General features: G+C 43.8%; 1 protein-coding gene across 2 annotated transcripts in view; it reads left to right on the top strand.

Moving 5' to 3' along the window:
- The first annotated feature begins 1,144 nt into the window (after positions 1-1,144).
- The window catches only part of BOD1L1 (biorientation of chromosomes in cell division 1 like 1), a 38,808-nt gene continuing 26,015 nt past the window's right edge, over positions 1,145-13,937 (top strand). For both annotated transcript variants that reach the window (XM_069977418.1, XM_069977417.1), the window contains exons 1-4: positions 1,145-1,536; positions 6,369-6,493; positions 9,611-9,801; positions 12,414-13,022. In XM_069977418.1, coding sequence (XP_069833519.1) covers positions 1,237-1,536; positions 6,369-6,493; positions 9,611-9,801; positions 12,414-13,022 — 1,225 coding nt within the window. In that variant the 5' untranslated portion in view covers positions 1,145-1,236. The remainder of the gene's footprint in view (positions 1,537-6,368; positions 6,494-9,610; positions 9,802-12,413; positions 13,023-13,937) is intronic.

The raw sequence follows: 13,937 nt of genomic DNA, 5'->3' as shown, positions 1-13,937 counted from the left end.
GAGGGACAGAGAGGTTGTGACAGCCTAATGCAGACACAATCTAGGCCACTCCCGTAGGGCACAGGGCTGCCAGTTTAAAAGTAGTTTTTTAGGACAATTACTGCATCACCGGCTGAACGGACCACAGGACAGATCTTGGATTAAAAGCAGCTATCTGAAGGTACAAGCGGTTTGGGGGGGCAGATTGTGGGTACAGAGTTGCTTTAATACAAAGGACAGGGAAAAAAGTACCAGGTGTGAAAAACCTAAAATAACGTCCACTGTCCGTGCAATAAAGGCAGCAAATTAATGATACAAACATTTATTTGATGTCCGCTGCAGACAGTGAAATAATTTTATAGATTGTGTCAACCAGCTGCCGTTATTTTAAATTCAAATGGCGGGCATTATTTTACAGTGTGTGAACACGGCCTTAGGCTTAGAATTAAAAAAAAAAAAAAAAATCAGATTTTGCCTAACTTGAAATAGCCCTGTATAGAAGAATAGCTGAAATATATTACAGACACCCAGATAATAATCATATTCATTATTTACCACCTGCTTTTGCATAAAGCAGCCATTATTTCTCATATCATCACACATTTTCTCTTTTTCGTATTCTTTTTAGAATTAATAAAAGTTATTGAGTCACACGATAAAATAATTACTTGACTTGTTATTAAAAACATAGGGAGTAAAAGGCAAATTAAAAAAAGCCTATAGTAGTACACACTCAAGTGGAAAAAAAAATCCAAAATTCAGAAAACACTGCTGGAAGTTTTTTTTTTTTATGACAAAAAAAAAATGTGACCATTGCAGAAAAACAGCGTGTTTGGTCGGATTCATCCTGTATTATCCTAATTTATTGCTTTATTGTGTATTATTATATAGGACAGGAGCATAAAGCTTTCTGCATGTGAGTGTGAACACCAGGCAGCGATCTATAGCTGTGCTATATCTTAGTCCTACCACTAGAGGTCGCATCTGCTTTATCACTAGGCATGCGTACAGTATAACGGTATTTCACCACTAGAGATCGCATCTGCTTTATCACTAGGCATGCGTACAGTATAACCGTATTCCACCACTAGAGGTCGCATCTGCTTTATCACTAGGCATGCGTACAGTATAACCGTATTCCACCACTAGAGGTCGCATCTGCTTTATCACTAGGCATGCGTACAGTATAACCGTATTCCACCACTAGAGGTCCCGGCTCGCCCATACTCCAGCGCCTAGAGCCGGCTCCACCACTAGATGTCGCAAGTCTTCCACGCTCAAAGTCCGTCCGCTGCCTGGCCTCTCTATCTCTCAGGAGTGACATTTTCCCAGCGTCCCCCTGCGCTTCCGGGTCAGGGGTCGGGAGCAGCGGTTGCGTTTGTTTTGGGTGATGAGTGGAGAGGTGGTCGCTGCAGCAGCACGGACATCATACGGGACGTCATGGCCAACCTGCCGCCCGGGGATCCGAAGCTGGTGTCGCTGATTGTCAACCACCTGAAGAGCCAGGGACTGTTCGATCAGTTCCGCAGAGACTGCCTGGCTGATGTGGACACCAAGGTGAGAGCTCAGTGCCAGGAGGCTGTCATGGCTGCGGCTTGTATCGGTGAGAACACCGGAGCCTGAGCATGGCTGCCAGCCCCCTCCTCTGCCCTGTGTATAGGGGCACATCATATAGTATATACTGTATGTCATCTCTGGTAATAGCCTGTGGTGTAGACCACATAACTGCACCTGGTGGGGATACCTGACAAGGAGGACACTCACTACAGCACAGGTGTCACTCCTGGCCCTCCAGCTGCTGCAGAACTACAATTCCCATCATGCCTGGACAGCCAAAGCAGGTGCATGTCATGTAATGGACAGCAGGTTCTATGCAGGGCTCCATTTCTATGTTAGGGTATGTCCACTCTACGGAATCTCTGTGGATCACCTGCCACGGATTCTGCAGCTCGCCCCCGCTCCTATCCCTGCTGGTCCCATAGGCTTCATTCTATGGTTTGGCAGATTCTGCCGGAGCAATGATCCTGGTCATTCATCGGGCAGAATCTGCCAAACCATAGAATGAAGCCTATGGGACCAGCGGGGATACGAGCTGCGGAATCCGTGGCAGGTGATCCGCAGAGATTCCGTAGTGTAGACATACCCTCATAGGCCTCACACATAGAGCTGTCTGGGCAATGTACAGCGGGAAAAGTAAGTATTTGTTACACTGCTGTTGATTTTGCATGTTTTCCCACCTACATAGAATGGATAGATCTGTAATTGTTATTGTAGGTAACTTCACCTGTAAGAGACAGAATCTATAAAAAAAAATCCAGAAAATCCCATTAATTTATAAATAATAATTTTGCATTTTATTGCATGAAATAAGGATTTGATACAGTAGAAAAACAGAACTTACTATCTGGTCCAGAAACCTTGGTTTGCAGTTAGAGAGGTCAGATGTTTCCTGTAGTTCTTGACCAGGTGTGCATAGTTACATAGTTAATACGGTTGAAAAAAGACACATGTCCATCAAGTTCAACCAAGGAGGGGATGAATACAGGGAAGGGGGAGGGGTGATAGGTTCTATACATATGCATTTATATTATTTTGCTCTAAGAACTTGTCTAGGCCGGTTTTGAAGCCCTCTACTGTTGTTGCTGTGACCAGATCCTGTGGTAGACTGTTCCACAGATTCACAGTTCTCATGGTAAAGAAGGCTTGTCGCCTCCGGAGATTGAACCTTTTTTTCTCCAGGCGGAGGCAGTGCCCCCTTGTCCTTTGAGGGGGTTTTACCTGGAACATCCTTTCCCCATATTTCTTGTAGGGGCCATTTATATATTTAAATAAGTTAATCATATCTCCCCTTAAACGTCTCTTCTCCAGACTAAACAAATGTAATTCTTTTAATCTCTCCTCATAACTAAGATGCTCCATTCCCCTTATTAGTTTAGTTGCCCGTCTTTGTACCCTCTCCAGCTCTAGAACATCCTTTTTATGAATCGGGTTCCAAAACTGGACGGCATACTCCAGATGAGGCCGCACCAAAGCTTTATAAAGCGGTAATATTATATCCCTGTCCCGTGAGTCCATGCCTGTTTTAATGCATGACAATATCCTGCTGGCCTTAGAAGCAGCTGACTGACATTGTGTGCTGTTCTGTAGTCTATAATCTACAAGTACACCCAGATCCTTCTCCATCAGCGACTCTCCCAGAGTAACTCCCCCCAGGACATATGATGCATGCGGGTTATTAGTACCCAGGTGCATAACTTTACATTTATCCACATTGAACCTCATTTGCCAAGTGGACGCCCAAACACTCAGAGTGTCTAAGTCATCCTGTAACATCTGCACATCCTCCATAGACTGTACTGTACTACAAAGCTTGGTGTCATCTGCAAAGATAAAACATTGCTGTTAATTCCATTCTCAAGATCATTAATAAACAAGTTAAACAGAAGAGGGCCCAGTACTGACCCTTGGGGTACACCACTTATTACCGGGGACCATTCGGAGTAGGAATCATTGACCACCACTCTCTGGGTACGATTATTAAGCCAGTTTTCAATCCAGTTACACATTAAACTTTCCAAACCGATAGACTTTAACTTACCCATCAGACGTCCATGAGGAACTGTGTCAAACGCTTTAGCAAAATCCAGGTACACGATTCTACTCACCTCTTTGTAGAAACATATTAGGTTGGTTTGACAGCTTCTGTCCTTAGTAAAACCATGCTGGTTATCACTTATAATACTATTACCCCTATATATTCCTGGATGTAGTCCCTTATAAGCCCCTCAAATAGTTTCCCCACAATGGACGTTAAGCTTACAGGTCTGTAGTTACCTGGGGAAGTTCAAGAGCCCTTTTTGAAAATCGGCACTACATTTGCCTTACGCCAGTCCCTCGGCACAATACCAGTAAGCAAAGAATCGCTGAATATTTCATACAAGGGTAGAGAAATTACAGAACTGAGTTCCCTAAGAACTCTGGGGTGTAATGCATCAGGCCCTGGAGCTTTGGTTACATTGAGTTTATTTAATTTATCTTGGACCATATCTATAGTAAACCAGTTCAGTACATTACATGTGTTAGCAGCACTGGCCCCACCCACCTCAGTACTGGCCCCACCCACCACAGCTCCATCCTCTTCTTTTGTATATACAGAACTGAAAAACCCATTAAGTAACTCAGCTTTCTCCTGATCCCCAGTTATTAACTCCCCGTCACCATTATTTAGGGGTCCTACATGCTCTGACCTTGTTTTTTTTGGTTTCATATAAAAACCAAATAATTCCACCACATAATGACTGCATATCAGCACTCCATAGGGACTAAATACTATTACCAATATTGCCACTACAAGGGAAAAATTCCACCACTGACTGATCAATACCTTCTCCTCATATTCCTCCTGTGCCCCCCATAATCCTCCCATCTCCTCATATTCCTCCTGTGCCCCCCATAATCCTCCCATCTCCTCATATTCCTCCTGTGCCCCCCATAATCCTCCCATCTCCTCATATTCCTCCTGTACCCCCCATAATCTTCCCATCTCCTCATAATTCTCCTGTGCCCCCCATAATCCTCCCATCTCCTCATATTCCTCCTGTGCCCCCCATAATCCTCCCATCTCCTCATATTCCTCCTGTGCCCCCCATAATCCTCCCATCTCCTCATATTCCTCCTGTGCCCCCCATAATCCTCCCATCTCCTCATATTCCTCCTGTGCCCCCCATAATCCTCCCATCTCCTCATATTCCTCCTGTGCCCCCCATAATCCTCCCATCTCCTCATATTCCTCCTGTGCCCCCCATAATCCTCCCATCTCCTCATATTCCTCCTGTGCCCCCCATAATCCTCCCATCTCCTCATATTCCTCCTGTGCCCCCCATAATCCTCCCATCTCCTCATATTCCTCCTTTACCCCCCATAATCCTCCCATCTCCTCATAATTCTCCTGTGCCCCCCATAATCCTCCCATCTCCTCATATTCCTCCTGTGCCCCCCATAATCCTCCCATCTCCTCATATTCCTCCTGTGCCCCCCATAATCCTCCCATCTCCTCATATTCCTCCTGTGCCCCCCATAATCCTCCCATCTCCTCCTGTGTCATCCGTCTCCTGTGTCCCCCCCCCATCTCCCCACAATCAACCCCCTGTGTCATCCGTCTCCTGTGTTCCCCCCCCCCCATCTCCCCACAATCAACCCCCTGTGTCATCCGTCTCCTGTGTCCCCCCCCCCATCTCCCCACAATCAACCCCCTGTGTCATCCGTCTCCTGTGTCCCCCCCCCCCATCTCCCCACAATCATCCCCCTGTGTCATCCGTCTCCTGTGTGTCCCCCCATCTCCCCACAATCACCCCCCTGTGTCATCCGTCTCCTGTGCCCCCCCCCCCCCATCTCAGCAAAGTAAAACAAAAAAACAGGCCAACATCTCCTCACCTCACCACTCGATCCTGCGCAGTCCCTGTGGCCTCCTGGTCACTTCCTGGTCAGGCTGATCACAGATCTCATAGAGCAGCCTGACCAGGAAGACATCACTGGCTGCTCCAGATCACTTCTAGATCGCAGCACTAACACAGCCTGACATCTAGAAGTGAATGGCACAGAGCAGAGAACTGATAGTTCCCTGCTCTGCGCCTCCTGTCAGCTGTGTGTGCCTCCTAATAAGGACACAGCTGACAGCAGGGGGCGCTCCTATAGTGCAGAAGCAGGGAGTCCGGCATCACACTGGAGTCCCTGCTTCTGCACGTATATTCCGTGGGCGGTACGCTATTAGCGTAGCACGCCCCGGAATACGCATACAGGAGCAGAGACCTCAGTCTATGGCTGATCTCTCTGCTCCTGTAGTCAGTGAGCGGTCATGCATATAATATATGCATGACCGCTCACTGTGCAGGGGCGGCCAGTGCCGCCCCCTGCAGGGTCCTAAGAGCTGCCGCCTGAGGCGAAGACTTCACTTCGCCTCATGGCAGATGCGGGCCTGTTCAGGGACAATTCAAGCCCCTTAGAAATATGGGATGTCAGAGGGAGACATAAGATAAGTAAAAGAAACATACTTGCCAGCTCCCGACCACCAGTCCCGCAGCCTTTACTAGCTGATGATAGCAGTGGTCTGGATCCAATGCAGTCGCTGTCAGCACAACAGCAAGATAAGAGGGACACACTTCTAAAGAATGCAATTACTAATTCCATACATTTGCAAAATTGTTTTTGCATTTCCATCTAACAAAAGTGTCAGTGATGGGAAAAACCCTTGAATGAGCTTTGGTTAAACTAAAGCTGACCTGTGATTTGTTGCTACTGACAACATTGGACATTCTTACTGTAAGAGACAGAATATGTGAATTGTGTATATTTGTATACCTGGACTGAGCGTTGTTCTTTCTCTCTTGCAGCCTGCATACCAAAATCTGAGGCAACGGGTTGACAATTTTGTGTCCAATCACTTAGCGAACCACACATGGAGTCCTAATCTGAACAAGAACCAGCTGAGGAATAACATCCGACAGCAAGTGCTCAAGTGAGTAAAAGCCTCGGTGCAGTCACCTGTTGTACATCAGGATGTTGGTATTTTGCCTTAGGGTACAAACACACACACCGTATACGCAGCAGATACGTAGCAGTTCTGCAGCAGACTTGGTGGTTTAGATTTGATGCTGTGTTCAGTTATTTAGATCTAATCTGCTGCGTATCGCAGCAGTAAATAAGCTGCTTATACAGTGTGTGGGTTTGTACCCTTAAAGTGGTTCTCTCACTAACAGCATGTATCGCCCACTCACAGGTCAGAACTGACGGATCACATTTTACCATCATTGTACCATAGACCAGGGGTCTCAAACTTGCGGCCCTCCAGTTGTTGCAAAACTACAATTCCAATCATGACTGGACAGCTGAAGCTTCAATCCTATTTAGGGAAATTGCAATACTAGAATATTGAGTTTGTTACTCATACCAAACCCGTACTTAAGTGCACAGGCCCTAATAGAGTATAAAAAAAAACACAACGCTTTTTCTTCTTCTTTTCTTAACATAAAATGTTTATTAGCTTAATCACCACGTTGCCAATGTTTGATTTTGAGTTTTTTTATAAAACATTTTTTTCTCCTTCTCAATCGTGTTTACCTTTTAGGCCCTTGTGGGGCAATGAGCAGAATCCTCTTTCCCTTCAAGGTCCAGTCACATGTACAGGTTCTCTCACCAATGACCAAAATAGTATTCATTTGTCCCCTGAGCAATTAGAGTGGCAGCATGCATGCTAAAAAAAAAAAACATTTTGTTCAAAGTCCTCTGACTGGCCATGACTGACCAACGTTGCTGATAGATTGCCCGCTCAGCCACTGATTGGCGGTGTCCCATTCCAGACACTAACTGCCTGAGTGGGCAGTCGATCATCTGGGTATGTGACGTGGCAGCTGGAAGAGCCCCACTAGGCCGGCGGCTGTCATTTATATCCGGGAGTGGTTATACAAGGCACAAGGATAGCCAAGTATACTTTATTATGATCCCGCACCCCCCCCCCCCCCCTTGCCTTCCTGTCATGTTTTTGTTTCATGGGAAATCTCCTTTAAAGTGTCACTGTCGTAAAAATTTATTTTGCAGAAATCAATAGTCCAGGCAATTTTAAGAAACTTTGTAATTGGGTTTATTAGCCAAATTTGCCATTATCTGCATGTAAAAAGCCTTTTCCCAGGTCCCCCCCCCTCCTCTCCTTTCTGTCATCCACTCCTCAGAATCAGGAAATCTCGACAGTTTTTTCATCAGTAGGATCTGTCTGGTCTATGAAGAGGGGAGGGGGAAGGAGCGAGGTTAGCTGGCAGCCCAGAACAAAGGATTGCTCAGTGGGGGAGCTATTCAGAGCCCTAATTAGAGGTCAGAGAGGTCCATGGTGCCTGTCAAAGGAGAGAGCCCCCAATGTGAATGTAAATTAACTCTTTGTTGTCCTTTTTTTGCTGTTTTTACTTTCTCTCTCCATAGGAAAACCATGAAGACAGGGGGAACAGCTTCAAACTGCTTTTTCATGATAAAACTTCATTTTTCGGCTAATAAAACCAATTACAAAGTTTCTTAAAATCGCCTGGACTATTGATTTCTGCAATAAAAATTTTAACGACAGGGACACTTTAAAGTCTACCTCAGATTGCTTCTTATTTTATATTCTCTGATAAGTAAGATGACCATAATTTAACAGTTCTGGTGTACGATATTAGTTTTCATTTAGGACAGTCACTCTGCAGCATAAATGTTTTATTATAATTTGGACATTTCCACACAAGTCGAAACCCAAATGTTTTGGTGTTTTGTTTGTTTTTTGTTTACATTTTTAATTTGAAGAATGGAAAAAAGGGAGTGGTTTGAGCTTCTATTGATGAGTTAAATCCGTGTTCTGCTATTAAAGACACCCCTGATAGCCTGTCCTGATGATTGGCCATAGAAGTGCTGCACCTGACCTGTATGCCACAGAAATAACTATACATATTTTGTATTGCCACATTAATATTGACCTTTAGAAGTTTATATGCTTTTTTTGAAGTCTCCGTAAACACAATTTTTCTCACTTTTTTTGCATTTACATTATTACATTAAAATTGTTTACCAAAAATATAGTGGAAAAATACAACTAGATTAATGTAAGAACATCTTGTAAGATGTGGTAGACGAGTTTTGGGTTCTGTGACTCCTTTTCAATTTTTTAAATTTTTTTTTTTATGCCTTCATTAAGAAGACATTAAAGCGACTCCGTACCCACAATCTGACCCCCCCCCCCCCCCCCAAACCATTTGTACCTTCGGATAGCTGCTTTTAATCCAAGATCTGTCCTGGGGTCCGTTCGCCAGGGGATACAGTTATTGTCATAAAAACAACTTTTAATCCGGCAGCGCTGTGTCTAGCGGCCGGGACTTACATTTGTATATGCATTAGGCTGGCACACCCTCTCTGTCCTTCCTCCCCACCCTCCTCATCTTTATGAATACTCCAGGCAGATTGCTTCCTATTCCCCACCTGTGGTAGCCCGGCACATGGGCTGGATCGTTAATACACCTGTGCAAAGCTCAAACAGCAGTAAATGTTCCCAGATCATTCCTAATAATGAGGAGGGAGGGGAGGAAGGACGGAGAGGTGGTGCCAGCCTAATGCATATACAAATGTAAGCCCCGGCCGTTAGACACAGCGCTGCTGGATTAAAAGTTGTTTTTAGGACAATAACTGCATCACCTGCTGAACGGACCCCAGGACAGGTCTTGGATTAAAAGCAGCTATCCGAAGGTACAAGTGGTTTGGGGGGGACAGATTGTGGGTACAGAGTCGCTTTAAGGGGGAGATTTATTTAAAGAGTGTAGACTGCCCACAGCAACTAATCACAGCTCAGCTTTTAGCTCTGGTAGAATATAAGAGGAGCTGTGATTGGTTGCTGTGGGCAGTTTTTACACCAGGTGTATATTTACACCCTTTCATAAATCTCCCCCTAAATGTCTACTCCAACAAGATGGTGTTCTGCTCAGTACTTCATCCCTGCAGGGGGTTTCAGTACATAGACCTTCACCAGTCAGATCAGGACATAACAGTGATTGGCTCACCACTACTTTGGTGGTGTGTAGGTGAAAAATGGGTTTACATTTTTTTTGTTTTGTTTTCCTAGATCTGGAATGCTCGAATCTGGTATTGACCGCATTATATCGCAGGTTGTGGACCCAAAGATAAACCACACTTTCAGACCTCAAGTAGAAAAAGTTGTTCAAGATTTTTTGGCCACCCTAAACAACAAAGAAGATACAAACGCCAACCATGAACAGCCAGAAGAAAAGTCTGAGGCATTTCTGCCTGTCACCGGTACTAGTTTTACCTATTTTAGATAATGGTTAAATGTGGCTGTAAGAGGTGCCCCGAGGGGAACCCTGAAACAGTTTCACATTGTTTGTTCAATGGCATTGTATTATTAAAGTGGTTGGCCACATTTTTTTTTATTTTTTAACCTGTATTAGTTGTTAAAGGGTACCTATAATTTAAACAAACATCTGACATGTCATAGCAACACGTGAGGAGAAGTTTGTATTGGTCGGGGGGTATGGGTGCTGAGAACCCTGCCGATCGCTAGAATGAAAGGGAGATGGGCACAGCAGCACGCACTCTGACTCTTCATCTCCGTCTCAATGCTAAAGTAACAGTCAACAGAATTATAATGGAGCCCTATGGAACTTTTGGTAATTGCTGTACCGGAAGTCCCCTTCGGGGAGGATTGCTTGATCTGCTTTATTACAGAGAATGCAGCTGCAATGAAGGCATTGTCAAAAGACCTACTATGATCAGGAGATACAGACTAGGAGAGAACATGGCAGCTGCACGATCCACTTCTCTGACCAGCCACTAATTCTGACATTATAGCCTCATAGACTAAGGGTCCATTTACACAGAAAGCTTATCTGCCAAAGATTTGAAGCCAAAGCCAGGAATGGATTTGAAAAGAGGAGAAATCTCAGGTTTTCCTTTATGACCTGATCTCTGTTTGTAATCCATTCCTGGCTTTGGCTTCAAATCTTTGGCAGATAATCTTACTGTTTAAATGGACCCTAACTTGTCCGAATTAGCCAATGAGCCACAATCTCCCCCCAGCTATATTTCCTGATCAGTGGGTCTCTTGCTTTGTACTTTACACTTGTACACAGGTCATGTGATTCTCTCCTTCCTAAGGGCCCGTGCACACTGAGTAAGAGGCGGAATTTACTAGCACATCCACGCAGCGGATTACGCTTAAAGTTCTGCCTGTCCTATTGCTTCAATAGAATTTCTTGTGCACCCTTGCACTCCACTCAAAGAATAAACATCCTTTTATGAGCGGAGAGCAGAGGAGCACTAGAAATCCCATTGAAGCAATAGGACAGGCAGAATTGCAAGCGGAATCTGCCACGCAGACTCCGCTTGCAAATTCTGCCTCTTTTACTCAGTGTGCACAGGCCCTAATGCCTTGTATATGCTTATTTCTCTATCTACAGCTTGTGTGAGCTGTCCTTTAAGATTTCTCTCAGCACTGTCCACTCTTTTAGCTCATGTGTTACCCCCTCCCTGCTGCTATTTCTAACAGTGAAAGAGCAAATAAATCTGGCCGGTTTATCCCCCTATCCTTATCTCATGACCAGTTGAATCATAAGATATTTTGTTACACAGACTGTTTAGAGAGCTGCCTTAAATTGCATTTATGTAGTTTTCGTGAATAAAAAAAAACTAAATTGTTGCAAAGGTGTTTGTAGCCATTGCGTTTGTGTGTGTAAAAAAAAAAAAAAAAAAGGGGGGGGGGGGAGCATTTCAATATTCACTATGTGCTTGGCTTATTCTAACTTTAATACAGGCTATATCCTGTTGAATGAACTAACCACATATTCAGTTATTTGAAATACCACTTCGTACGACTGCATTGGATTTTGGATGGGCCGTTCAAGGTCATTACTGTCATTCATAAAAGAAAAGATTTTGCTGTGACAGAGACTTTAAAATTTTGGATCTGTCAGGGTGCTAAAACAAGCCCAGAGTAGTGCTAGGCTGTAGAGACAGCATAGACTTTCTATAGTATCTGTCTCCTGCAGTGTGGAAAGGGAGAAGTGCTCTCTGCAGGAGTTTGCTTCTATTGTCTCTGTCTTCTCAGCAGAGCTCTTCTGCCACTCATTTTGTCAATCAGTGGGGGTCTTGAGACCCAGCGCCTGATAGATCAACACTTTTGACATGTGTTTTTTTTTTTTTTTTTTTTTTGTTTTTTTTTAAGACAGTTATGCTGGATTTTAAGTCCATGTTTACATGGAGCCATTCCTCGCTACTCTAGGATTATTGTTGTTGTCCTTTGGCATTTAAGAAAATAAGTGAAAGGAAGCTTACAACATCAATGCTATTAAAGAGAACATGAAACACTGAAAATGCAGTTGTCCAGTCCGCAGGCAGCATGGGATAGAGCCAGAAGAGCTGAGCAGACTGATATATAGGTTCTAGAACAGTGATGGATAACCTTCACACTCCAGCTGTTGCAAAACTACAACTCCCATCATGAATGGGTAGCCAAAGCCATATCTTTGGTTGTTCAGGCATGATGGGAATAGTAGTTTTGCAACAGCTGGAGTGTCAAGGTTAGCCATCACTGTTCTAGAATAACTGGTAAATCTTTGCTCATTCAGGACTAAGAAGTGGGTGCTCGTCAATGTTACTCAGTGATGGGCAGTTGTCTATGTATAGGTTTGCATATAGAGAGATTCAGATTATCACATGATTGGAATATCAATGTTTCAGAAAGAATTGCTTACGTTTTACATGAGTGGACAGAAAACAGAAAGAATTGTATGACTGCTTGTCTGTTTATAGTCCAAGTCTGATGAGATTTATGAAAGTCTTTACCAGAGCCAGATTATACTACTACTTATACTACTTTTATGACTCAATTCCTGTTTCTTTTTTTACTTAAGGTTCTACATCTATGGTTGGGCCCAGCACCAGTGTTGCTAATGATGCAATGTCCATTTTGGAAACCATTAGTTCCTTGAATCAAGAAGCTACGGCTGCCTGGGCCTTGTCAGACAATCCTAACCATAAAAGTACCGACAAGTTATCCAGAAAACCACCTCCACCACAGAGCATTGACATCACCATGGAAGAGGCACTGGAGAGTGACAAGCCCACTCCTGAAGTCCCCTGTGAAATTGTGGAGCCACCTGCCAAGGCAGAAGATATAAATGACATTTCACCTCCAGCTGAGGACATTAAAAATTCAGTCAATGAAGCTATTAGCTCCACACAAAGCAAAGATGCCGTGAATGACATTGACGAACAAAGACCCAAATCTGCGGAGAGAGTGGAGAAGAAAATCGAGGTCACTGAGAAATCAGACCGGAAGGAGGAGAAGAAAGAAATTAGGACAGAGAAAAGAAACGAACACGTGAAGAGGAGCGATGACACCACGAGACAGAAGGAAGAGAAGTCCGGGAAGGAGAAGGAAGGGGACGCCGAACCTGCTAAACACAGTAACGCTGAGAAGAGTAGCAGCAAGCTGAAGGCTGCTGACTCTGTGAAGGAAGGTAGGGACTCACGCACTACTACAGCAGCTTTACTTTACATCCTGGGAAATCACACACTTCCAGTATGTTTTAGTTTCATATGTGCTCCATGTATTTAATGGATGTTGTAATCTAAAAACTAATGTTTTATTTAGGTTTTTTTTAAGTCATGCTGTACTGCACAATTATAATCTACTTGTTTAAAAACAGCTCCTCCTTTTAACCTTATTATCAGAATAGGACAATATGGTGTATTATTCAGGGAGTTCAACCTTCCTGACAATTCATACTACTCAAGGACAGAAAAACTGTATTAAAAATGGTCTTTCAGTATTAGGTCAGTGGGGGGCAATTCCTGGCTTCCTATATTGGCCAATTAAGAGAGCTGTGGCACTCAGTTGAGCGGTTCTACACTAGGTGTATATGTGCATATTTTGCAGCTACCAAGTCTGGTCACACGTAGCTCAGTCCTGTTCACTTACATGGCATGCATTGTGCTGTACCTGTAAAAAAAATAAGAGGTCACAACGCTCTCTGGGGCAGTACAACCCTTTGATACTCTGTTCGGCTGCTTTCCAGGTTATGTTCTGTGGCGCAGATGACTGATGTACGTTATTTTTAGATAATACTCATGCTGTGTAATAGATCAATTGAACACCCTAGTTCCACTGGACCATAATATATCATATTGTGTCACTATAACAAACACTTTCTGTCCAGACACAGGTTATATTAGCCTATATAAAACTGGATTATACACCACAAAGGGAATAGGCTTTATCATAAAATACTCCACTTTATTGTAACCACATAAAATGTACTAATCTAATAAAAGAAAATACATAGTGCTATAGGATTCCAGATCATAATTTTGACACAGCATAAACATGAACTATACCATGCCTAGTCAGTCACGCTCAATACATAGATTTAACT

Source organism: Dendropsophus ebraccatus, chromosome 7, assembly GCF_027789765.1.
Source record: "Dendropsophus ebraccatus isolate aDenEbr1 chromosome 7, aDenEbr1.pat, whole genome shotgun sequence".
Classification (NCBI taxonomy): Eukaryota; Metazoa; Chordata; class Amphibia; order Anura; family Hylidae; genus Dendropsophus; species Dendropsophus ebraccatus.
This window is presented reverse-complemented; position numbering and strand designations above follow the sequence as displayed.